At 40.8% G+C, this 24,231-nt stretch overlaps 3 protein-coding genes across 5 annotated transcripts in view; 2 read left to right on the top strand and 1 right to left on the bottom strand.

Moving 5' to 3' along the window:
* Window positions 1-252: 252 nt before the first annotated feature.
* Window positions 253-11,833, bottom strand: LOC133988190 (transmembrane prolyl 4-hydroxylase-like). Its single transcript, XM_062427749.1, has 9 exons — window positions 11,138-11,833; window positions 10,611-10,692; window positions 5,401-5,597; window positions 5,197-5,287; window positions 3,872-4,034; window positions 3,597-3,782; window positions 2,754-2,844; window positions 2,420-2,543; window positions 253-1,293 (listed from the first exon to the last, which is right to left on the bottom strand). Exons 1-9 carry the CDS (start codon window positions 11,495-11,497, stop codon window positions 1,079-1,081), a joined length of 1,509 nt encoding a protein of 502 aa, XP_062283733.1. The 5' UTR covers window positions 11,498-11,833; the 3' UTR covers window positions 253-1,078.
* LOC133988191 (secreted frizzled-related protein 5) lies at window positions 8,221-10,197 on the top strand. Its single transcript, XM_062427751.1, has 4 exons — window positions 8,221-8,776; window positions 9,394-9,569; window positions 9,649-9,735; window positions 9,878-10,197. The coding sequence occupies exons 1-4, from the start codon at window positions 8,256-8,258 to the stop codon at window positions 10,195-10,197; spliced, it is 1,104 nt and encodes a 367-aa protein (XP_062283735.1). The 5' UTR covers window positions 8,221-8,255.
* Window positions 11,834-14,580: 2,747 nt separating the features above from the next.
* LOC133988283 (cyclin-dependent kinase 17-like) overlaps window positions 14,581-24,231 on the top strand; it is a 39,073-nt gene continuing 29,422 nt past the window's right edge. For 2 of the 3 annotated variants that reach the window (XM_062427884.1, XM_062427886.1), the window contains exons 1-3: window positions 14,581-14,865; window positions 20,334-20,494; window positions 23,212-23,376. In XM_062427884.1, coding sequence (XP_062283868.1) covers window positions 20,365-20,494; window positions 23,212-23,376 — 295 coding nt within the window. In that variant the 5' untranslated portion in view covers window positions 14,581-14,865; window positions 20,334-20,364. The remainder of the gene's footprint in view (window positions 14,866-20,333; window positions 20,495-23,211; window positions 23,377-24,231) is intronic. The other variant, XM_062427885.1, reaches the window with a different exon arrangement.

The raw sequence follows: 24,231 nt of genomic DNA, 5'->3' as shown, positions 1-24,231 counted from the left end.
ATATGTCAGTCACATATATGCACCGACATCTTGGGCCTTATGCAAAGGAACTGGTGCAGCTGTTGTAATTAATACCACAATTAGGGCCTGCTAAACTGCTTACTAAAGATAACATTGGGCGACATCTAGTGGACATCAAGAGAATCACATCAATGATCACACTCAAACACCAGTAATAAAACATTTGTTTATATAATTCATAACATAAAACAAAAACAATAAATACAGTGACAGATTCAGTGCAACATCAAGCTGTAATAAATATGCATTCCATTAACTTAAATCACCAAGAGGTGACAATAAATAACACTCAAATAAATACTCTGACAATTAAATATTTTTGGGTTGGAAAGAAGGGAAAACATTGCAATATCAAAGACCCAAGTCCAGACTAAAACAGTACTGCATTTGCAGTAGGTGTGGTAAACCCTTATTAAATATAACATTTCATAAAAGCTCATTAACTCTAGAAACAAACTTAAGAACAAAACAGACATATATGATCTTATAAAAATGCCCCTTGGAACACATTCACGGATGAGTATTGTGATATGGCTCATAACAGAAGGCTTAAATTCTATTATAATAAAAAACACTGACCTGCAAAAGGGGCAGATGCCTTGTAAAACTACTGAGAAGGCAGATAGGCAGAATTATCGCTTTAGACGTGACTGCATCCAACTCATCATGGGATTCATGTATCTCTGTTATCCTGATTAAGTGATATCTCGTTTAAGGCGGGAGTTCATAGAAAATGGAATTCACTCTATTTAATATATTTGTTATTTATGATTATAAATTGAGAAGAAACCAATGCATCTGCCCACCACAACTTTATATGACTATATAACTCTATAACCTTCCTAATGAGATTGATGTATGTACTGAGTAAATGTGAACAGGTCAGGTGGGGACATGAGACATAATGCAAGACAGAAGAGGATATCTAGGACCCTATTTTGTGCAAATTTTTCATTTTGACTACAGCTTCTGACATTGTGGAAAACTCAGCCCGGCCTCACTGGCTGACTCAGTTTTAAAATGATGGTCGTTTTATCCCATCAATAAAAGGGTCTGGCTATAGATCCTGGTGGAGGTCACTGTGCGAAAGAGGTTGGTAATACTCCTCCATGCCCGACTTAGCTCGATGTCTTTGGGCAACTAGTCTCTGGTAGCGGGCCTGCTGCTGATAGTCTGGGTCCACATTTACCCAGCTGTTGGCGACCCACTTCACGCCGTGCTTGACTGGGCAATCTCCGTGCAGGGAATACTCATCAAGCTCACCCATCCAACCTGGGAAGAACGGGGAGGGGGAGGGGGAATGGAACAGTCATTAAGATAAGACAGGGATGACTAAGTGTAGTGCCGCTTGGACACACAGACAGGAGTTGGGTGAAAACTACTAACAAATTCAGATGGAAGTTTTTTGTTTTGGTAGAGGAATAAGAAAATAATTCTTCTGTGCAAACCCAAAGCTTCTGTCTTTGTTTAGGTTAATCCAATATCATCATTGCATTAGCGAGTGAGATACTGGCACTTTTGTGATGACTGTACGGTCTGAAGTCACCACATTTCCTGTATCTCATGGTCCAGCTCTATTTGACATATGTTGTTGCTAGGTACTTCATTATGTTAGATTTTGACTGTTGAATTGAGCATCTGTGGTCATAGTTAAGTCAATGTATTTTAAAACTGATCTACTTTCCCTGAATTTAATTAACTAATTTCAGTCCAAGAAGTTATAATAGTCACGCCAGATTGAATGAGATGAGTTAAAGAAAAATGTGTGGAGAGGCAGAGAAAATGAGCATGGAGTTCAACACAGAGTAAAATTCAAAAACAAAAACATCCACTACAAAAAGCCAAGGGAAGAGGGAAAAATCTAAATCCAATCTGAGAATTTGAGAATATTACATGGTTGACACCTACCCACCCTTTGTTAATTGAGTTTGCTTTTGTTTATAAAGCAAAGATGTGCTCTAGTTTTTTTTTCCTTTTTTTGATTTTTGACTTGAATGTTTGTTAACCCAAAGCTCAGCTAAAACTGTCAAATTGCCCCCCCCCCCCCCCCCCCCCCCCCCCAAAGTCTTAATAACAACACTAACAAATCCTTTCCTTCGAGTAATTTTCTCACCATTTTATACAGTTTATATAGACGTCACATTTTTAGATCAAAACAGAGAATAGAACATTTTCTTCTCTGTAAGGTGACGACCCACAGAGACATTTTAATTTAAAAAGTACACTTGCATGCTTGGTTCTTGTTTGATGAAGGTTAGAGATTTGGGACATTCTTATAAAGGACGGCTGATGCAAATTGCTTCCTACAATTGAATGACCCAAATCAACATAATGCAAAGCTCACTGGGTGTGTGTGTGTGTGTGTGCAAATAATATAGCTAAAGCCTTCAACTCTTACCTCTACCATCAGAAAGATGATTGTACCAGAGCAGAGCTGTCCCAGCAGTAGGTTTCAATCTCAGATTTCCTCGACCACATGTCTCCTGGGTGTCTGTCAAATCAACTCCATCCTGAACCAGAGCCTAGAATACACACAACTGTAAACAGCTTGGGTCTAATCATTTGTTTTGGCACACTGCGTTCACTTAGATGTCAGATTCCTTGTCATGGGTCATCACTGTGTGCGTGTTATCAGCAGCATTCAGGTCATGTACCATTGTCATCATTTCAAAGTGTCAAAAAGGAAAGAGGCCTTGCTGGTTTATGATCGTGGGCGGTGGGAGCACACTCACCTGCTCATTGTAGGTTCGATTGTCTGCCACAGGAAAGGTTGTCTCACCACCTTCCTCTGCAGAGCTGAGGTAGAATAACACAGTAAGATACCTGCGAAAAAACAAATAAGAAAGCGATAAATACAGATAACTGTGAAACAAGACCATCAACAATTTGAATAACTGTTTGAAGGCAATAACAGAAGTTTGGCTGTAAAATTGAATTTTGAAAGTAATCCTTTTGAAAAAAATAGACAGGAAACAAAGAAATTAGTGCCTAACACAGATAATAAAGTTTAAAAAAATCTGTGTTTATAAACCAAAACCAAAACATAATTTTGAGATAATTTAGGCGGTCTGTGTTGTGTCTGTGTAATTATGTCAGCAAAAATTCCACACAAGCAGAATGCAAACTAAATACAAAATACATTCATACGTGTAACAGGGTGTAATAGTAAATGCTCTTATTGAGGAAACATCGTTATCACTTTTGTGATTATTTCTCCCTGTTTTCAGGTATGTTGTCAGCGATTCACGCTGTTAAAGTGGTTGTGAGAATGTTAGAATATGTTTTGTGTGTTAAGAGAATGTTTATGGAATATTTTGAGTTCAGTTAAGAGTATTTTGCTGAGCACGTGCGTGCGTGTGTGGAAGATGTCCGTGCTTGTGTGCAATGTTCAACCAACAACTGCATCGAGTGTTTCTGTCACATGTGAATACATATGTACACTTTGGTAAAAAGTATTTCAAATTGTTTGTAAATTGTGTATATGTAGATATATATCAGTAAATGCTTTTATTGAGGAAACATCGTTATCACTTTTGTGATTATTTCTCCCTGTTTTCAGGGCGTAACATATGCACCTGCATGAGACCTCTCTAAGAGAAGATGTGTTTCCCGCCAGTCGCGTGTGTGCGCAGGTCGTCTCTGAATGGGCAGGGCTGCTGTCATGGTGGGCATCACTGAAGTCTCCGTGCTCATAGCGTATCACCTGCAGTGGCTCACCCAACTCAACCAATGCAGAAGGCAGACGTGTCAGACTGGTAACTCTGAGTTAAAAGACATTACAGAGAAGAAAAGTGTGTCAACAACTATGGGACACTAAGAGTTTGACAAAGTGTATGCACAGTGTAGTTACCTGTTCCTGAGTGTGTGCAGTACGTGGTGGGACCCCAAGCCTTGATAAAGCCACGTATGTTTATTTCTCTGTTTGAACTGAGTCTGGAGCTTCCCACTTCGCTCTTGTCCTGAGCGCTGAGACACATAATAAACACGCCTAAACTCCTCCAAGTTCAGCATCCCTGTCAGGCAAACACACACAACCACACACACACACACACAAACAATCCTTCAGTGGACTTTTTCATTTTCATTTATATCGATATAAAAGAAAGCATTTATATTGATGGCAAACAACAACAAAAAACCCTAAATAAAATCCAACCTCATTATCACAATATCTATATAAATGTAGCGTTCTGAAATGATCAAATCAGCTATACACTCTCACAATTCCAGTTCGATTTAGTTTAGCTTTGAATTCTTGGACAATTTATTGAACAGTAGGTTATAACCCACTCCCATCTCTCTTTTCCTCCATTCCCTCCCTCTTTATCCAACCGTATGCTGCTCTCAGCTAAATGAATGTCTGGCTCTTGTCACTTCCCCAGGGAGACCGCGCCCCAGCCGCAACAATGGCTCTGGGGTGCCAGAGAAGAGGTGGCAGGGAAAGGGGGGTTTAACGAAAGACTGTGGAAGAGGGAGTAGGGGGGGGGGGAGTACAGTTGATCCGGGGGGAAAATAAGAAAAAGGGTTTGGAGAATAATCAGTTTTTAATGAGATAGGATGAGGCATATCCGGAATGGGATGTGTACAACGCCTAGCACAATGGCATCAGGTCAAAACGGTGTCACCCCTCTTCCGGCCTTGCCACTCACAAAGACTCGCACGCAATCACAGCCAGCCGTCAGCCACTTACTCTGTGTGGCCACTGCAGAAACACTCGCATACACAACAGAAGGAGGTCCAGAAGATTTATAATTTACTTTAGAATCTGAGATGCTCATCTTGAACCAAAAAAAGTTAAGGGACACTATAACTGAACAAAAAGGCCTAAAAAGTTATTTTTTTAAAGCACAAACTAGCTATCAAGAATTAATAATAGTAGCACCAGTCTCTGTATATGGACTGGGCCTTTGCTCATGTGCTATTCCTGTTATTTCAAATATGTATTTCAAAAGAGGTCAGAATTTGAAACCAGTAAATGTCTTTTAAATTGATAAAGCTACATTTAAAGTAATAGGTAACAGGTGAGTTGAAAAACATAATTCATTTAAATTAATCACATTCAGTTTCAAAAACTAAAATTAACTGATGCTGTTTTCTAATCAGAATCTATCACAGCAGTAACAAATGTACTGACACACACTTGCACATACACACACAACCCAGAGGAGCATGAACCTGTTGGGCAGGCTTCCAGACCAGTGAGTATCTGCCGTAAGTTGTCTGGGCTCAACCAAGTCCCATCTCGAGAGCGCGAGTGACTCACAATCTATAGGGGAGACCAGAATATTTTCATATTTTCATGACTGTTCATGGTATTTCTGGATGTGAATTTTCTTTAACAGCATGTGACATGAATGTAGTATGTTTCTCTCTCATCACCTCATGCTTCTGCAGTAGACCGTCCTGGTTTAGGTCCAACAGACTGAAGACCTCCTCTGTGCTGAGAGAAAGCAGTGGCTGGTTTGACTCCTCTTGTCCCTGGCTGGATGCTGTCGTCTGTTTCCCCATCAGACCCTTCAGCTGAGCCAGCTGCACCACCACACGGCACTCCTCCTCTGACAGGAAGCCAGGGATCTCTGACAGGAATAGGAAAAACGCAAGTGTGGCGAATGTTAGAATACATTGCACATTTCTTTTTCCATTACAAATTATATGGAGTCTGTGGGGAAAAAAACAACTTAGTTGGTGATTTTGTAAAGCACACTATGAGACTTTGCCAAACACACAATTACGGAAATGAAAGGTCCATATTACCATAATACCCGCCAGCCCTCAGTGTTCCTAAGATTAGAGTGAGGATCAAGGATATACAATCTATCAAAGAGATTGGCTTGGAGATTATGCAACGCTAGTCAAAAACATGCAAAGTGTGGTTGAGATTCTGGGTTCGTTCATAGATTAACTGTTGTGCTTTAACAACTCACACATTCACATGCAAAGATTACACGTGATGATCAGGAAAGAGTGACGGCCACTAACTTATAAAAAGTCGATAAACTAAAACAGTTTATTTTCCATTGCAGATTGACAGCGGTGAGTGTTAATGATGATCACTTAAAATTAATTCAAATATTTTCATGTTTGACAACCTCTGCACATACGCATATCAAACACTACTTTATCATACATCGGAGAAGGTGAGTGAGTGATTGACCTTTAAGTGGATTAGAGGATCTCTGTTAACAGTGCTGGTTTGATCTGTCAGACTGCTAAATGGATTATTTTAGATTGCCTCACACAACCTTTTAGGTTCAAAGGGGAACTCTGACATAGTTTGATCAGTCTATGCTAATAATACTGATAGCGTTTTCAGCACCTTGTATTTCATGTGAAAAAAAAAATCATGCAGATGCTTAATTAATCCACACTTTGTAATTAAATACTATTAAATCAAATTGTCTGTTTTTATCAGATTATAATGAACTGTGATATAACTACTTAATTTGACTTAGTTATAACACAGTAATTGGTGTTAAATCAAGTTGTTTTAAGCACAGGAACTCTTTAGGGACAGTATACATAGACTGTGTATATAATGAGTACACTGTATTTCCCTGTGTCACTCCCCAGTGAGACATTTATGATATAGCCTGTCCCACTGGGAGGTTTAATGAGTAACATCAGTGGACTTATGCTAGAGGGGGATGAAAACAGTGCACTCTTACGGGAGTCAGTAATTGCCAATATCAATTAACACAGATTAGTAATCATAGTGTTAGTCTCATTTACACCTATCGTACTTATTAGTTATTCTGTTCTTAGCCATCTTTTTTTCTGAACCATTTCTTTTTGCACGTCTACCCACAAAGGAATTACCACCTGGGTTCCCTAGAAAATTAGTTGCTGCTATTCTATCCGACAGATTCATCTAATTTACGATGATCTGTGTGAAGGCCCAAAGTACTGTTTCACGGTTCCCTGCTGCCCCCCTCCAAATATCCATCCATGCCTGTCAGTCATTTCCCCTCCTAATAAAAGGCTTCCGGTAGGTTGGCTGCCTGTACAGTAGCGGCCTTGTTTGTCACCCGTGTCTTTTACACTGTACCCACTTGGTTAATCCCTATTGTCCAGTCAAGCCTCATTAATCTGGATAACTGATATGAATGAAGAGGGACTGAACCTTCCTCTTCTCCCTCCCACCACTGTCTCTGTTTCCCCCCCGCCGGAAAGGAAGTGACCTGCTTGTCTGAACAGGAATCAGGCCATGGCTACACAGCAGGACAACACCAATTTTGTTGTTTTCTAAGCACACGTTCACACACCCACGCACAAATGCACATGCAGGGTTCATTAGAGCTGCAACTAATGATTATTTTCAAGATTGATTAATCTGATGATTATTTTCTCGATAGATTATAATACATCAGAAATTAGACAATCCCCTTCATAATGCCCCTGAGATCAAAGCGATATCATCAAATCTCTTGTTTTGTTTGACCAACAATCCAAACCCCAAAATATTCAGTTTACTATAATATAAGACACAGAAAAGAAGTAAATCCTCACATTGGAGAATCTACAATCAGCTAATTTTTGCCAATTTTCTCAAAAAATTGCGTAAATGATAAATCAATTATCGTTGCCTATTCATTTTATGTCAGTTAACTAATCCAGTAGTGATCATGGCACACATGTCCCAAATATTATTTTGAGGGAGACTTCATGTTAACTGAAGAATTAGGCTTCTGCCATGCCCTCACCCTGTGGGCAGCTTCATTGTCTCCTGACTGTTGCTGGCGGCTTGAGTCTCTCATGGGCCATAACATAAAAAATGAACTCTTTCCCTCTTAGAAGCAGGGGTGGATTTAAAAAAGAAGAAGTGCAAAAGCAAAGAGGTCATGGCGGGACACAGTACTTAAGTGTGGGTTGGAATAAAATGCGGGATGGAGGAGTTTAACTATATGAGGGCCAGTCAAGTTGTGGGAATGGAAAGGGCAGTGAGCCCAAACTATACAAATGCCAAATCATCCACCTTACTAATCTTGAGCTCTGTCGAATACACTTAAATCTGCTCAGAAATGCCAGTGGATCTGCATCTCCAATAACACTTTAATATGTATCCCACCCCTTCTCCCTCCTGTTCTCTACACCTCCCCTTACCCCTTCCTATGCAAATGTAATCACCACCCACTATAAATACACCTATTCTGCCTTCACGCAGTGTCACAAAGGGTTCTTCATTCACTCAAGAGACACACTTCAGGATTTTTCCTCCTTTCAACTTCTGTCCCAGGATGATTGCATCGCTCTGTCCTCATTTTATCTGCAGGAAGTTTTCCCATTCAGCCTGCCTACTCTTCTTCCTTCTGCTTGCTGGACCAAGCAGCACATTAGCGCTTGGTGGTGGAGGTAGAGTAAGGTCAGGGCAGGAAGGACGATCAAGAGCTGAAGGTAGGAGAACTGAAACTGGGTTTGGAGATAGTCGTGTTCCTAAACAAGGAGCTGCGATGCCAGAGGATGGTGAGGTGTGGGGGGACCCTGGTACTGCTACTGGTTTAAGGCCCATGTTCTCTATGGGTGAAGGGGGACTATGGGAGCCCCGCAGTTTCTCTCGCTGTGTCCCCATCCCGTCTGGTATGGCCTTGTGCCAGAACATTGGCTATGATACCATGAGGATGCCCAACCTGCTGGGCCATGAGTCTCCAGCAGAGGCTGTACAACAGAGTGCCAGCTGGTTGCCACTACTAGCCCGAGAGTGCCACCCTGATGCACGCATCTTCCTTTGCTCTCTTTTTTCACCCATCTGCCTTGACAGGTAAGTTTAAACAAAACAGATTTGTTTCTTGTTAATATACATTGTCAAATTTGTCAACTATTTGTAGGAATTGAAATGTTCATCAGGCAGCATCAATTAAATTCAGTATAGTTATAGAAGTAGTGTCCCAGTATAGAACTGCCCTTACAATGCACTGGGGACAACCAGTAGTGCAATCTTACTTAACACTAACATACTACCTGGCATGCTGCATAGAGATGACATGGCTTTCATTTTTAGATAGCTTAAGGAGTCAACAAATGGTAGATTGAATCCACTTTTTTACATAAAAAATAGGTGAAAATAAAAGGAATGCTATTATGATATGTTTATCAAGATGGATAAAAGAAAATATTAGATATTAATGACAAAGTCGCAAAGGAGCAGGGTCGTCAAGGAATAATGCCCTTTGGGGATTTATGCAAATTGGTGCTAGTCTCTGAAGAAAGGCCCTAGTTTCACACCGAAACCAAGCCATTAAAGCACTATGATCTCCTTTTTGTCACATTAGCAGCTCTTGTTTTGCTGTTGTTTTTCCCCCATCATTACACTATTAATTTAAATCCTTTCATCTATTCAATGCTGCAAATGTCCCCTCTCCATCTCTTCTATGTCAGGTTCATATCACCTTGCAGGAGTTTGTGTGAATCTGTGCGGGACAGCTGTGCACCAATCATGAGTTGTTACGGTTACCCCTGGCCAGAAATTCTGCGCTGTGATCAGTATCCTGCGGACCATCTCATGTGTATCTCTTCCATCACCAACAGCACTGTTCACAAAGGGGGACGTAGAGGTAAGAAATTGACTACAAGACACATTTTTAAGTTGACTTCACTGAACAAACTATTAAGTTAGTTCTCTGACTATTTCAGCACCTCAGGCAAGTTGTCGGGATTGTGAGCTGGAGGAGGCCTCTTCCTTAAAAAATACACTAGATTCCTTCTGTAGGAGTGATTTTGGTGAGTATCAATATCCTTATATATAAAATATAGTGTTTATAAGTTCTTAATTAATTCCTGACAACAATTAATATACAAGAGGACACTGCTCCTTATTAAATGAATGAAATTCACGCTTTATGTTTATCTGCCGTCTTCCCAGTTGTGAAACTGCGTCTGACACGGCTCAAATACAGTCCGGTAAGCTTGTCTCAATTCTCACTGGCTACCAAACTGGAAGTTCTGAAGCATGGACCCTTGCTGGGTGGGCAGATACGATCCCGCATTGAGCTGTGGCTGGAGAGGGATGCCACCTGTGTAAGGAACATGACACGGCAACAACCACGAGGCGGCACCTTCCTAGTGACAGGCACAGTGCAGGGGGAACGCCTGGTAGTCAATAAGGCTTATGCCTGGCAGAGACATGACAAGAACCTGATGGCAGCTGCGCGCAAATGGAAACATTACCGATGTAGGACCTAAGATTATGTGCAATATTAGAGAAAGAACAACAATGTCTACCAAGTATTAAACAGCTAGAGTTAGGGAAAGCATAGGCATAGCATTTAGAATTTGAACATATAGGTAAAACTGTAAATAGTGACTGCTCCAGTTTTTTTTAAATCATGTTCAAACATCTGTGGTTATGGAAGAGATAATATGCAGTTAGCTGGTGACAAAGGAGCTCAGAACAGTACAAACAGTGTCAGTACAGTGGTGGTCAAAGGAATAAAAGATGTTTGATGGAAAATGTACATATTTGTGAATTTTAAGTAAATATCGCCGGTCTATATTTGTATGGCTTTGAGAAAAATTAAATTTTGTGTTCTAAATCTTAATGAAATTTCATTTATTCACGAGAAACACATTATAACCAACGACCACAGTGTACTAACCAAAAAGCAGAGGTTTCAGGCTGAGCGTCTTCATTTCGTGTGTCCTGTCTGACACAAGGGACAGGTGCTGAATATGTCCCACCTGCAGATGTACAAAAAATATTATCAACACACTAACAACATAGGAGGTCAAATGCATTGAAGCTGCTATAGCAATCACATTAAAACATTAGAAATGTTTAATCAGTTTTAGTTTGTGCTGCTGCAATTACATTTTAGCTAGGCAGCAAAAATCACTAATTCAGTCCTTAACATATGAGCAGGGATTTGGATGAGTAGGGATTAATGGCTTTACAGCATGTAGTGAATGTGTGCAGTTATTAGTATTACTCTTGTTACTGATATTGTTTATTTTACACCCTGAACGTATTTTAAAAGCTCATTTATAATTTGAATTTATAACGTAACATCAGTAAAAACAGTTTTACTCGTGTAACACATTGCAATGTAAGAATCTTTTCACCACTGATTAAGTTACAAACCCAAAGACATGCTTCATGTCACTGCGATCATGTCAGTTTACTTACCCTAATACCCTCAATGCGAGGGAGACTGAAACTTTGACTGTAGTCCTCCACATAGGACTCTCCTGAAGGTGGGGCAGAATGGGTCAAAGGGCTTTCAATCTCGCTGACAGATGCAGAGGAGGCTCGGTCACCACTGACTAGCTCCCCGGGGCCATTATTATAGTGCACGTAAAGCAGCAGGGCGATAACATTCAGGATGTAGACATGGAAGAAGACCATGACCACAACAAAGTAAGCCCGAGAGCAGACATTACTTCTCTGGAGGGGCAGTCGAGTCGAGCGGAGCGGGGAGTTTAAGGGCGAAGATGATGAATCGCCGCTGTCGTTGGACTCCTCCTGCTGCATTAAATCTTCTTCCATTTTTGTACGTTACCCAATGACCACAAATCCACCGTGATGCAAAGCAGTTGGTGTTGATTTGATGGTAAGGCTACTGCCAATGTCTTATCACTCACTACGGCTACCTGATAATGGTAGCTGGATGCTTGACGTTAGCAAAGCAAACCCAAGCTATGGGGCAAACCCTGCTGGAAACCTCTGGCTGTTCCGATAAAAATCGACGCTGTTGTCTCTGCTTGTACCCAAAGAGAGAGGGTAGTTCTGAGCCAAAAAGCAGGTGTGCCAACAGTCGTTTTCTTTGATAAATAAATGTGTCATCATTAACTAAATTCCCTTAATCCCTTGCTAGCTAACTGGCTGGTGCGCTGCCCCTGACAACCTGTCTAACAACAAGCAGACGAGCTAACGACAACGGTGCAGCTCCGTTTCAGGTCCTACAGTCAACCATTAGCGGCCTCTACCGATTTACGCCGAAGTGTGTTGCACAGTCATGACCCGCCCTAGTCTACTTCTGATTGGCTCACCTTGATATTCTTACCTGAACTCTAACCAATTGCAGTCCTTATGCCTAAACCTAACCAATCCAATCCAACAAACAGAGCCACAATCAGAGGTACAATAGGGCGGGTCATGGCTTCAGCCATAGACATATCGCCAGCCTAAGAAAATAATAACAGGTGAAGTATCCATGTCCTCTACATTATCATGTGTGATCTCATATTTGAATTAATTTGTGGATGACATGGTGTAGGAAAAGGTTGATGAAAGTTTTAATTTAATTGGAAGAATGTATTGCTTGGTCTCATGGAAAATAACACACAGACATTTTCATTTGTAGGCTACATGATAAATCTGATTGCATTTAGCAATAAGATCAAACAATACATCATTTCAATTCAATCCTCCTTAAAACCAAAAGCAATTAAAAATGTAACACATTGTGCTATGTTAAAATCATTGTATAAATCCCCATCCCCCTAATTTCTAGTTGTAAAAAAACAGTAGGCTACCCATGTCCTTTACTAACCCTAAGTAAAAGTACAAATATGACAACGTAAAGGTCTGCACTGTCACAATCAGCTACTCTGTATGGTTACACAGTTTAGTCAGTTTAGTAAAACTGCTTTTTTGTAAGGGTGCACAAGCCAAAAGAGGTTATAGGCCTAAACCACGTCTTAATAATAATATTTGTCTTTTGTTCAAAATCTTAATTTAACAAGCAACTTAGTAGGAAGTACATTACTTGCCTTTAAAATTTAGTGGAATATAAGCAGCATAAAATGGAAATACTCGAATAAAGTACAAGTGCCTCAAAATGAAGTACAGTAAAAGTAAATATATGTACTTCTCAACATTGCATGGTAGGTCTATAGGAGTGGTAGATCCTTTTTTTATTATGAACATCGTTTATTGAGCAGGACCAGGAGTTTTGAAATATATAGAGGTCGTAAATTCAAATCCCCACCCCAAACTACAAAGAAGAGAAAAAAAAGTCATATTTTTTATTCAGTCATCATTAATTTAATTTACTCAGCCACATTTAAAGGAGTGCTTCCAATATGGTTTGGGGAATTACAACGGTCAACATACAAAACACTGGATATATTTCCCATGATGCAGCTTGATAGTGTCTGTCATCAGACTGCCTGCCTATTGTTAGAGAGGTACAGGCCTTTTTGTTGTTTTTGTTAAAGCAATATAAACACACCTACAACACAAACCACAGCTCAAATTGTTATTGAGTTTAAGCAACAGCACTATTCTGATACGGCAGTGACAGGCAAGTCTGGCCCTCCAATAAAACATTTGGCCCTGTTTTCCTTTTTTATAGATTACATCAAATATTTTACATGACTCTTGATAAATCTACAGTAGATAAGACTGTAAACACAAGGCTCATGTAAATTCCAATGGATATGTTAACATCTTTATAAATGTGCAAGATGAATAACACAGATACATAACATAATCTGGCCTATCTGACCAGCACAGATTGGTGCCAGTAACAGAACTTCGCTTCAAGCATAAATAAATAAGTTCTCATTTACATTTCTAGTCTCTTGCGTGTATGAGTGATTTTTTTGCCAAATGAGAGTCAACAAAGGCGGCTGTAATTCGGTTTGCCCTTGCTTACTAATGGAAATTATGAGATCAATTTAATTTGTGAACGAATAAAAATAAATGAACAAACACAAACACACAAAAAAATAATTGAGCTGTGTTTTCACTGTTTCTGTAAAATGTTGCATCCCCCCAATACACACAGCTAAAAAAAACAAAACAAAAAAAAAACAACTGGCCCATGGTTGAACTTACTGCTGACCCCTTTGTTGATTCCTATAATACACATGATGTTGCATTATTGTACAGGTTTTCACAGTCAGAAATCCAGTGAATGAATTTGGCTTATGAATGAAAACATGCTGATGTTGCTCAACTGAACCACATGGTGGCGATGAAGACTAATAGACAAGCATAACTCCTCATCAAACTGTTTGCTGTGTCATCTGTGAATCAGGATGGAGCCGGGTGATCCCTATAATAGATAATCTGTTATTTTATTCAAAGGACACGATATACGCACAATTACCATCCAGGTAGCCGTCTAATCAAAACAACACGTATCTAGCCCGTTTAAACTGTTACTGAATGTCATCCAGGTGAGCAGGCACATCATGCCACTCTGTGTGTTGAGTGCAAGCTTTTAAAGCACAAAATTGTATCCCAAAGGAAGCAAGCGAAACTTGGCAACTAGTCTAGTATTGATGTCACTCATGCTGATGCAACTAAGCCGTGGTGGATCAGTCTATTGCATTTCCATTTCTCATCCCATGCATTATTCACTAGGATTTTTCTCTTAGGTGCATATTTAGATGGGAATGGAGCTTGGATAATGAAGGCAAATTTCCCGATGACACTGCCCCCTAAATTAATCTATCTGACCCCCCTCTTTTTTTCTTTTTTTCTTTTTTACACAGGGAGAGGGGTGGGGGTTAGGGTTACAGAGTCTGATACACACACTCAAACACACTCACACACACCCCTTGCGGTGTTTTCCGGGATCACGCCACTGCCTCCACCAGGGACCCACACAGTAGCAGCGATATGGCTGATCATCACGGGACGGGACGGTGCTGTTTGTGAGCGAAAGTAAAGCCAAATAATGCTCTATCGCTGGTCAACAATGTACTTACTCAGTCAACGGGACACTGCGACACACTGTCTGACACTGGGATAAAGATTTATCCGGCAAGTAAAAGGCTATCTGGCGTGTTTTACGGCAAAGTAGTTGGAGGGGAACTTGTCGCAGTGGATTGATCCCAGCGTGCTGTGCCTGGATTACCATACACAAGTGGAACAATAGTCTCCTGCAGCAGAAACACTATCAGGTTGGTGGCAGCGGTATTCTTTCAGTCCATCTATCACTCCACGTTTTGATGCTGTAATGACACAGTTGGGGCAGCAAACAGCAACTAAGGTTGCCCTCTCACCTGACATTGCAGGTGGAGTAATTTTTCCACTCGTTAAAATAATCAAAACAGTCTATTTGCTGTTTTGGCAGGGTTATAATGCGTAAGAGTGCGTCAGTATGGAAATAATGTGGATAAAAATGAGAATCACAGTAGAGAAAATTAAAGTGAAACCACATCAGGTAAAAAGGGATACGATGTCGTATGAGTGTATGTGAAATGTTAAAATGTTTTGGGTGTCCTAACTCATGGATATCTACGTGGGTGACGTCGGGATAGTTGATATCAGTCCTATCTATGGAGTTCCTGGGTCGGCTGGGTTGCTGTGTAACTTTTCACTGCCCTGCCTGACTCACTCTCCTCCTCCCGGATACTTGCGTCAGGAAAACACGGGGAGAGAGGAACTGACCGAAAACATAAAAGGCCTGGAAGGTAGAGGAATCTCTGCCAGCCAGGCCCGACATGTACTGCCGCGTGTTTGGTATGTGTCCCGTGATGTTTATCGTGCGGCGGCCCGCTGCCCGCCTCCCATCTCCCTGCCTGCGGTCATGTTGAGTTTCATGCGATATTCTTTTCGCTCGTCCGCAAATCTGACAGTCCGGTCCTGCGGTCCTGCAGTCCTGCAGTGTTGTCGTTCACTTCGTGGGTGTTCGCGATTGGCAAACCATATACTAAAACGAACATATGCTGGACAACTAATACCCGTAGCAAAAGCATGTTTCCTGATGGGACAATCATTTAGCAGCTAAATCATTTAGGTCCATCTTCAATGTGGGTTGTCCAGATTGGTAATCATGCGCATCCGTTAGTGTCTTCGCCCTTGCGATGCACCCCGATTGAAAAAAACCCCAAACTCTTATAATCCCAACGCCAACTCTGAAGACACTGACTGTTACTGTGTATAATCATGATAATTGGACTTGTCTTGTAAGGGGCTTTCTTGTTTAGCAGTCTTTCAGCAAACATCCTAACCTTTGCATTCTAATTATATGTGTGTTTTTTGCTAAGAGGGGATTCCTGCATCATCTTAATTTCATAAAGTTATGATGTAATGTCCTGAAACCAGGACCTGTGCAGCTATATTAAGCTAAATCTGTATCTTCTGGTTTCAACGTCACCCAGTTGTACACTCTTCTGAGGTCAAGTAATGAAGTTTAAAGTCTAGGAAAGTGCCAACAAATCTATACAGGAGTGTCCGTATAATAATGTATAATGCTAACAGTTTTCACTGGCCAGTTATTTAATATTATTGTGAATCAATGGTCATATTATGTTGTCATCATACTAAATTCTATTTTCCATTTTAACAATTCAAATTAATTTGCTTATGTTCATTAACGTGTGTAAACACACTGGTATTTTACAGTTTCTGCTTACATTTACCATATGCATATTGGAAAAATATTCTTATTGACATTGTAATATTGATTTCAGCCACGTTGCTTAGCCCTAAATGAAGTAATAGGACTCTTTCTGCACTTTGTTTGACCGCCTTGTGAGCCAGATCTGCCAACAGTCAGAGACACTATTCTTCTTCTTCCCCTGGTGGCGGAAAATGACATCTCTGATCTTTTTTTGCAGTCTGTGATTTGTTTTGAGTCTTGTGCTTCCCCTCAGTCATCCACCTTCTTTCCATAATTCTTTCTCTCCAACTAACTCTGAAGATTTGGGTTAAGTGACGGAAGAGATGCTGAGGAGGAGCCATTGGGATTATGTAGAGAATGGACTACTTTTTGGGTTATCTGTTAGTTTGCCTGTGTGTATGTGGGGATGAATGTGTGTAGGAGACTGTAGTTGGGCAGATTTGTGCATTACTCATGCATCCTCAGGCCGCTGCGCCAAGCAGTGTTCAGAGTTCCACTGAGTGCCCATTCCATTCTGCCACATTGTATGTGTGTGTATGCATGCGTATGATTCATGTGCCACCAAATTGCAGAAGAATGCTTGTTTGTTTGTGATGTGAGGGAAATAAAGACTGGAGCAGGAAATAACACGATAGCTAGCTGAAACTAAATAGAATATTAGCCACACATGCTGACACAGTTGTCCCTTCTGTTTTGATAAAATTATTTTGAGTGTGTATGTGCTGGCCCATGAGTGTGTCAAGTATGCAGCAAGCGAATGTTTGTGTATGGCATGTGGATACTGCAGGCTCAGGTCCTCAGGTTCATTCACTCCTAAAGAGGAATCATTGGCAGCGGAATCTCAAAGCCAGGCTGGCAGGGATCGCTCATTGCAGCATTGTCTGGCATCCCAAGCACCCGAGGGCTAGAAGTTTTTATGGCTGACACGAGCATGTGTGTGAGAGTGTGTGTATGTGTGCTTATAGAGAAGGGGAGATGTGAATTCTCAGCTTTTTTTGCCTCTCTCTGTCTCCTTACTTCTTCTCCTCACCTCAGAGACAGAAACTGCGGTTCCAGTCTGGGCCCGTAACCTAGCAACCCAAATGGTGTGTGTCTTGAATAAATCAGACTGTGTGTTCCTGCTCTGTCCTCCTCGGGGGTGTGTCAGTTCACCTCACCTCCACCACATCCATGCAACCACCCATACACACACACACACACGCACACACACACATATGCACACAGATTTGGAAACACATGTGCACATGCTCACGGACCATTAAGAGACACATAAATAATATGGTACAAAGTTGGATAAGGTTTTATTTCTTTACTCCTTTGTATCACTCAATCTACCAACCTTTGCTCACTTTAGTTTGTTTTATGGCACAGTCAATCTTGAACTGATTGTGAATTCATCAACAGTATAATGCATTGCTTTTACAATTAAAGCACCAGAAGTTGTTCTGCCTTTAAATGCCTTGGGCAGTGAGATCATCCTCCGTCATCTAGAGTACGTCCCTCTGTTTAGTAGGAGTTATGTATCACAGCCGTGGTTTGCCGGGTGTCTGGTGAGTGTGGCCTGCACATGCTGCAGCCTGGAGCCACATGTCTCTTCCCACTCACTGGTGTGCCTCTGCCAAGCTCTTCACACTGCCACGTCCATCGGCACCAGACAAGACTCAACATCCAACCTTTACCATTCAATACACTTCATTCTTTCTGAAACTTTTTTTATTACAAGTTGACCAATGCTGATACACTTGAAATGTCTTACATTACTTAGAAGTGTAAAAGTGTCCTACTGAATGCAATCTGGTGTTGTTTAATTACACAAATCTATTATTGTAGCAAATAATCAAAAGGCTATATTGCAGTAAAATAGGTAATAGTAGTGGTAGGGGATAGATTGTAATTTAAAGCAACTTAAGTGCAATCACTGGGCACAAATATTTGTGTTTGTGCATAACATGCAATGACAGATGGATAGAAGAAGATATAATCAATGCACAGCGAGTATCAACATCAAAAATATTGGCCGGTATATCTGGCATTTTAGAAAATGGTTTTAAAAAGTAGATACGAAAAGTTTGCCAACTTTGTAGAAACTAAGTTTGTTTCTATAAAATGTATGTTTGTTTATTTTGTGTAATTTGTTACAAGACAGACTACACATTATTTAGTTACAGCTTAAATAAAATTGGAAATTTCAGCTATGAAATATAGAGCGATACCCTGATGTGTTTCCCTCTAAGAGTTGCCATGTAATGAGATTCCGTCTGCATTACTGTTCGTGCTAATTCAACTGATAAGATGAAGACTGTGAAATTAGTCATTATTGTGTGTGTGTGTGTGTGTGTATACCCAAAAACGTGTGTGTATTAATGATAACATTGATATGTATTTATCTGGTTAATAAGTTGTGCATTATATTATCAGCTACTCGCCCATAATGTGAGTAATTTATTCCTGAAAATTTGTGAATGACAGCGGGGTTGCATGAGGAGAACCCAATCTCCTTGTCCGAACAGGCTTTCCTTTCTAGCGAAGTCTGGAAACACATGCAAATGAGGGGGGAGGGAGATTGGTTCCATACTGATAATCCATGGGTGACGGATGATATGAAATGAATGTGAGTTGCTCTCCTCTTGCTCCTTTGTTCCCTTCCTCAACTTTTTTCCCCCAATCTCAGACAAACGCCTTTGCCTGAGGTGCAGACCACATCCAAATGTGCTCATGTAAATTGGCCGAGGCAACATTGTTAGCAATGCATCCTTGCCTAAGCGCATCTACTAGAGGAAAAAAAGACAGTCGTCCTGATTGAGGATTGCTGGGTTTGAATTCCCTTAGAGCACTGGGTGTCTCTAATAGGCCTGAAAGACTGAGAGCCTGAAAGGATGAATGGCTTTTGTTGAAGCCTCCAAGGTTGGACACAAAGAGAAAGGCTGTGTGTATGTGTGCACTTGTGCATGTCAGCTCCCAGGCTCTTATGGGTTAGATAGAAGGAGCAGGAAGTAGAGGGGAGACAGAAATACTCTGCCATAGCTGCCTCTACCTCCAGGCCAGTAAGACAGAGCGAAGAGGAACACTACGCAGAAAGTGACTTCATCACACACACAAATACACACATGGAAACACAGTTGTACTGTACATACACACTCAAACCCGATTTTAAATGTCTGCTGAAGGGCACTTTAAACAATATATAACTTTGAAAGCTCACTGATGTTAAAACACAATACCCGTATACTGTAGGCGGGTCACCAGTGAATATAGAGAGTACTTTACTGTTAGGAAAATAAACAATACGTGTGCTTTTAGCTCTATTTATTTTAAGGATGGGATGCTTCTTTTTCCTGTAGCCACATATATAGCACTCTGACACTTCATCAGAGTTGTGTAGTGCTCAAATGGAAACTCTAGCTTAGGTTGGACTACTCATACTGATAGGTTTGGTGTGTAGATTCAGCTATAGATAGTGTGTATAAAGAGAGTGAAGACCCTAACCCATTTTTACATTTAATACTGTAGATGTGTGCTAAAATGTTAATACCATAACTTAATTGTAGATAGTTAATGTAAAAGCCAGTGAACTTTGTGTCAATCACAGCTCATCTGGGAGAATTGTTGTTGTCTGATACCTCTGGGGAGCTGCATAGTCAGCCTTTTACATGTTTTTTTTTGTACATTTTTGTTTGTTGCTCTCTTTCTCTCTCTTTCTGTCTGTCTCTCTGGGTCTGTCTCTCTCTCATTCTGTGTCTTTTATTCTGCAATGTTTGCACTTGGGATACATAACAATGAGAACACACGCCATGTGAGCAAACACAATCATGGGGAGCCCAAAGAACTGTAGAAAATGCGCCGAGGCTGCACTGCAGTAGTTTCACTGTACAATGAAGATTAATGGGGCGGTGTGGATATAGCTGTTGATGGTTATAATGAGAACAATGGGCATGATTATGATGATGGGGATGCAGGTGGTGGTGATGATTCTAATGATGATGATGATGTTGGTTGTCTCTCTTTTCTCTGCCCCCCCCTCAGGCCCGTGGGCCCTGGTGTTGCGGTTGAGAAGATGGACAGGATGAAGATAATCAAGCGGAGGCTGTCCATGTCTCTACGCAGCGCTCGGCCCGTTGACGACTCCCTGTCTGAGCTGGCAGAACAGATGGCTTTGGATGAGCCATCCGCGGCCAGGGACAATGGTGAGAAATGTGAACAATTGCATTTACACCCACTCACAAACAGGTATAAGCACCTCAGCAGATGCCATCACACAATCATAAAGTACATGAAAGAGGACCATTTCAAACTTTGCAGCTCACTCTCAAACTTAAAGAAACAAAACAAGTTAATTACGTGCATGTGTGTGTATAATACATCCTGTGCATTATATCAGCATACTGTATGTAAGAACAGTATCTTGATTTATAACAGAAAAGCTTTTAAAAAAGGCAGCCGGGCAGCGTGTGTTGTCATTATGATGAAGAATAATTGTGTCCCCTCCATACCCGTCTCTTGGGAGTCACAAGGTGAGTTTGACACCAACATCTGTTCTGGCTAGTATATTACCACACAGTAGCAGTCAAAACATGGTATTAAAGAGCAGTTTCTCATGTGCTTTAGTAGTTCAAGACCTCAAGACTTCATTTGAAGCCTTTTCAACAAACGAAGAAGCACAAAGTGATATAGTGGTATGCAAATGAGGGTGTAGGTGGAGAGAGTCAAAATGGAGGTTGTTACTGATCATCGCAGGAGATACACTAAAGTTATGCAAAATTATGGCGGCATATATTTCAAAGCCCTCTATTATTGTATGTCTTCCATTTACACCAAACTGCCCCCTGATATAATGTATTGTTAATGCAAGTGTCTCATATATGTGCCAGTGTTCTTCATCTCATCGTTAGCCTCATTATCAGCCTCATCACCGTCACTTCTCTGTTGACTTTACCTTATCTAGTTAATCATCAAGACTGAGAGGAGTATACTGGAAGTTTTTATTGTGGATTCAGACTGTTTTGTGTGTTTGGATGAGCAAAAGAGAGTTCTTCTTTTAGGTCCTAGAAGAAAGTGCAAAAAGCAACGTCATTCTCAGAAACTCTGGGTGCCATCTGCTGGACAGTGGACAAGAGTGCAGGTCCCACTTTGTTAAAATCAAAGACCTTACGTGAGACAAACACTGTGTGTGTGTGTGTGTGTGTGTGTGTGTGTGTGTGTGTGTGTGTGTGTGTGTGTGTGTGTGTGTGTGTGTGTGTGTGTGTGTGTGTGTGTGTGTGTGTGTGTGTGTGTGTGTGTGTGTGTGTGTGTGCGTGCTCAGTCTTTGTGTGTGTTTATGTCCTATTCTTGTTCGAGACAGAAACCAGCTCACAACACAAAGCAAGGGAGGTAGCCTCTGTTTCAGTAGATGCTTTTGTCTCAGAGAAAGTGAGAAAACAAGAATAGTCTCAGTGTTCAAATATAGCTGTGCCGTGTTTTAGGCTAGAGACGCTGCTTGCTTTGCAGTTTGAGTACAGGGAGTGTTAATGTTTGTTGTTTGTTGTGTGCTGTTATTCCTGCAACATCATCCATACCCCTCCTCCCTGGGCTCTCTCCTCTTCCTCCTATTTTAACATCTCTCTCTTTTGTCTTTAATAGCTCAAGCTATGTCAGTTCATTGCCACAAAGTGCAAGGAGTAAGAGAGAGAGAGGGAGAGAGGGAGCTGGATGAGGAAGTGATGTAGAGGATGAGGAGAAGAGACATTAAACTTTAACCACTGCTCTACATCTTTTACTTACCATCTCCTCTTGCCCTTTTCCCTTGCTGTATCACCCTCCCAACCCCGCATCTCACTATATCTTAGTCAGACTGTGCAAAAGAGCCGTAAAAATACTCCTCACATTTTTCAGAGTGCTAATTAGTGGCAACATGGAAGCTGGTGCTGACATGATCTGTTCTTGGAGGACTGGGCTACTGAAGGAGGGACTGAAAGGGAATCATGTGAGGATTTCTAGGCAACGCTATAGCCCAATGCGCAGGGATCACAGTGGAATTTACTGTGCAATGTGGAGGAAATTGGGGATTATTTGAAAGATAGGTGATGTGGCATGTGGACTTGCACATACTGGAAAAGGGATTCATTAATACTAATGAATGTGACAGAAGGGTGATGATGCGTGCATGCCGACAAGGTGTTTCACACACTCATTTGTGAAGGATTTGGTTAAGATGCTTTGTTTTGACAGTCAGGGAGCTTTTGTTTATCTATAAGATTAAATTTACATCATCCACAGACTTTAATTTTCTACTAGCACTAAATATTATTGAGTATTCTGGCCTTTCCATCAATGATTCAGTTCTTTCCTCTGCGGCCTATTTTCTGCAGTCCGTCTGCTAATTTTTGACGAGGGATTTTCCTTTTTTTACGCTTTTTAATTCAAAATCAGTTTTTATCAGTCGGTGACTCATATTTTCCGTTACGTATCCTTTTCTCACGGACTTTCCATGGTTATTACTGTATGCCCTTCTAACATGAGTAATACATTTGTATTTATTGCCACCCTTTTATCTTTCATAAATACATATTGTACTGTTCCTACATGTTCTGCTACCTCTCTGTGTCTAGTCTCTGTGTGACCTTGTGTCGTCTCTTTTCCTCTTTCTCTTTTTCTCCTTTTCCCTCCTACAATTTCTGTCATCTGTCTGTCTCTGTTTTGCTGCTTCTGTTCCCTCTCTGCTTTTCCTCAATTCTTCATCCTTCTCTTTCTCTCTTTTTCTTTTATTCTTGTCTTTTTCTGGCTGCGAACTCTTTTTTTTCTCTTTTCTGTCTACCCGCTATCCCTCTGAGGTTTCTCTTCTCCTTCACGCCTTCTTTTGCACTCTTTTTCTTTCCCTGCATTTTCTTCCTCTCCCTGGCTTCCCTTCTGCAATCATGTGTCTCAGAGCCCATGGTGGTGTGTGCCGTCCACCCTCCCGCCTCCCACAGTGCTCCCTCCTTCCTGCGTCAATATGCCGGTCATCTGGGCCGCACTGCCCTGCGCAGAGAGCCGGGTGGGGGGCTGGAAAGAGACAGAGCCTACCTGAGCCTGCACAGGACTGGATCTCTGGGTACACACACCCACACGCATGCACATACACTTTGACAGAGGGTTGCATGCACACAGAAAAAACATATAGCTAAATGTACTAACTAAACTGGTTCATTCCAAAGTGAGACATATAATTAAATCAAAGCATGAAGCACATTTCACGCCAGCATTCAGTAAGTGAGTCACAAACCAGTGATTAAAAGTTGGTTCATTTAGTTTTTTTATTTTTGGAAAATGCTTGTGTGTCTGAAAGGAAAACAAACAAATCTAAGTAAATTTACTAGGCATTATTAAGCAAATCTTTAGGTATTTCCACTTTAATTGAATATTTCCATTTTTCTCTGATTTGTACTACTACTTCACTACATTTCAGAGAGCTAGTTACTTTGAAGATCAAGGTTTTCCATAAAAAATGTATGATCAGTTTATCAAATGTATTGTATTTTTATAAAATGAACTTTAAGCTGTAAGCTTTACTTTAACCAGCTACAGCATAAACATTAGCATGTGCACTAATATATATTGAATAATAATCCAATAATACAATTTATAATCATGCTCTCTCTGACAGGAGCCATTCCTCTGCCTGCTGATACTCTAAGTACAGCAAGTTAGTTAGTTAGTTAGTTAGTGTATCCAGTCCATTTCGACTTATAAGTCACCAAAATACTGTTGTAGTGGTGAAACATCTGTCCAACATTCGCAAGAAAAAAACTTCTTACATAACATAGCAAGCAAAGGACTTTGTCTTCTGCACCATACTCTACAAAGAAAATCTGCCACATAAGAGTTTCCCTTCCTGAGGGGCACCAAGGGACTCTCACAGCTTAAATTTCTTATAATCATTCATCCAGAAAAACTCCAGAAAATTAAG

The sequence above is a fragment of the Scomber scombrus genome, chromosome 10 (assembly GCF_963691925.1).
Source record: "Scomber scombrus chromosome 10, fScoSco1.1, whole genome shotgun sequence".
NCBI lineage: Eukaryota > Metazoa > Chordata > Actinopteri > Scombriformes > Scombridae > Scomber > Scomber scombrus.
The sequence above is the reverse complement of the archived record's forward strand: the minus strand, read 5'-3'. Positions and strand labels throughout refer to the sequence as shown.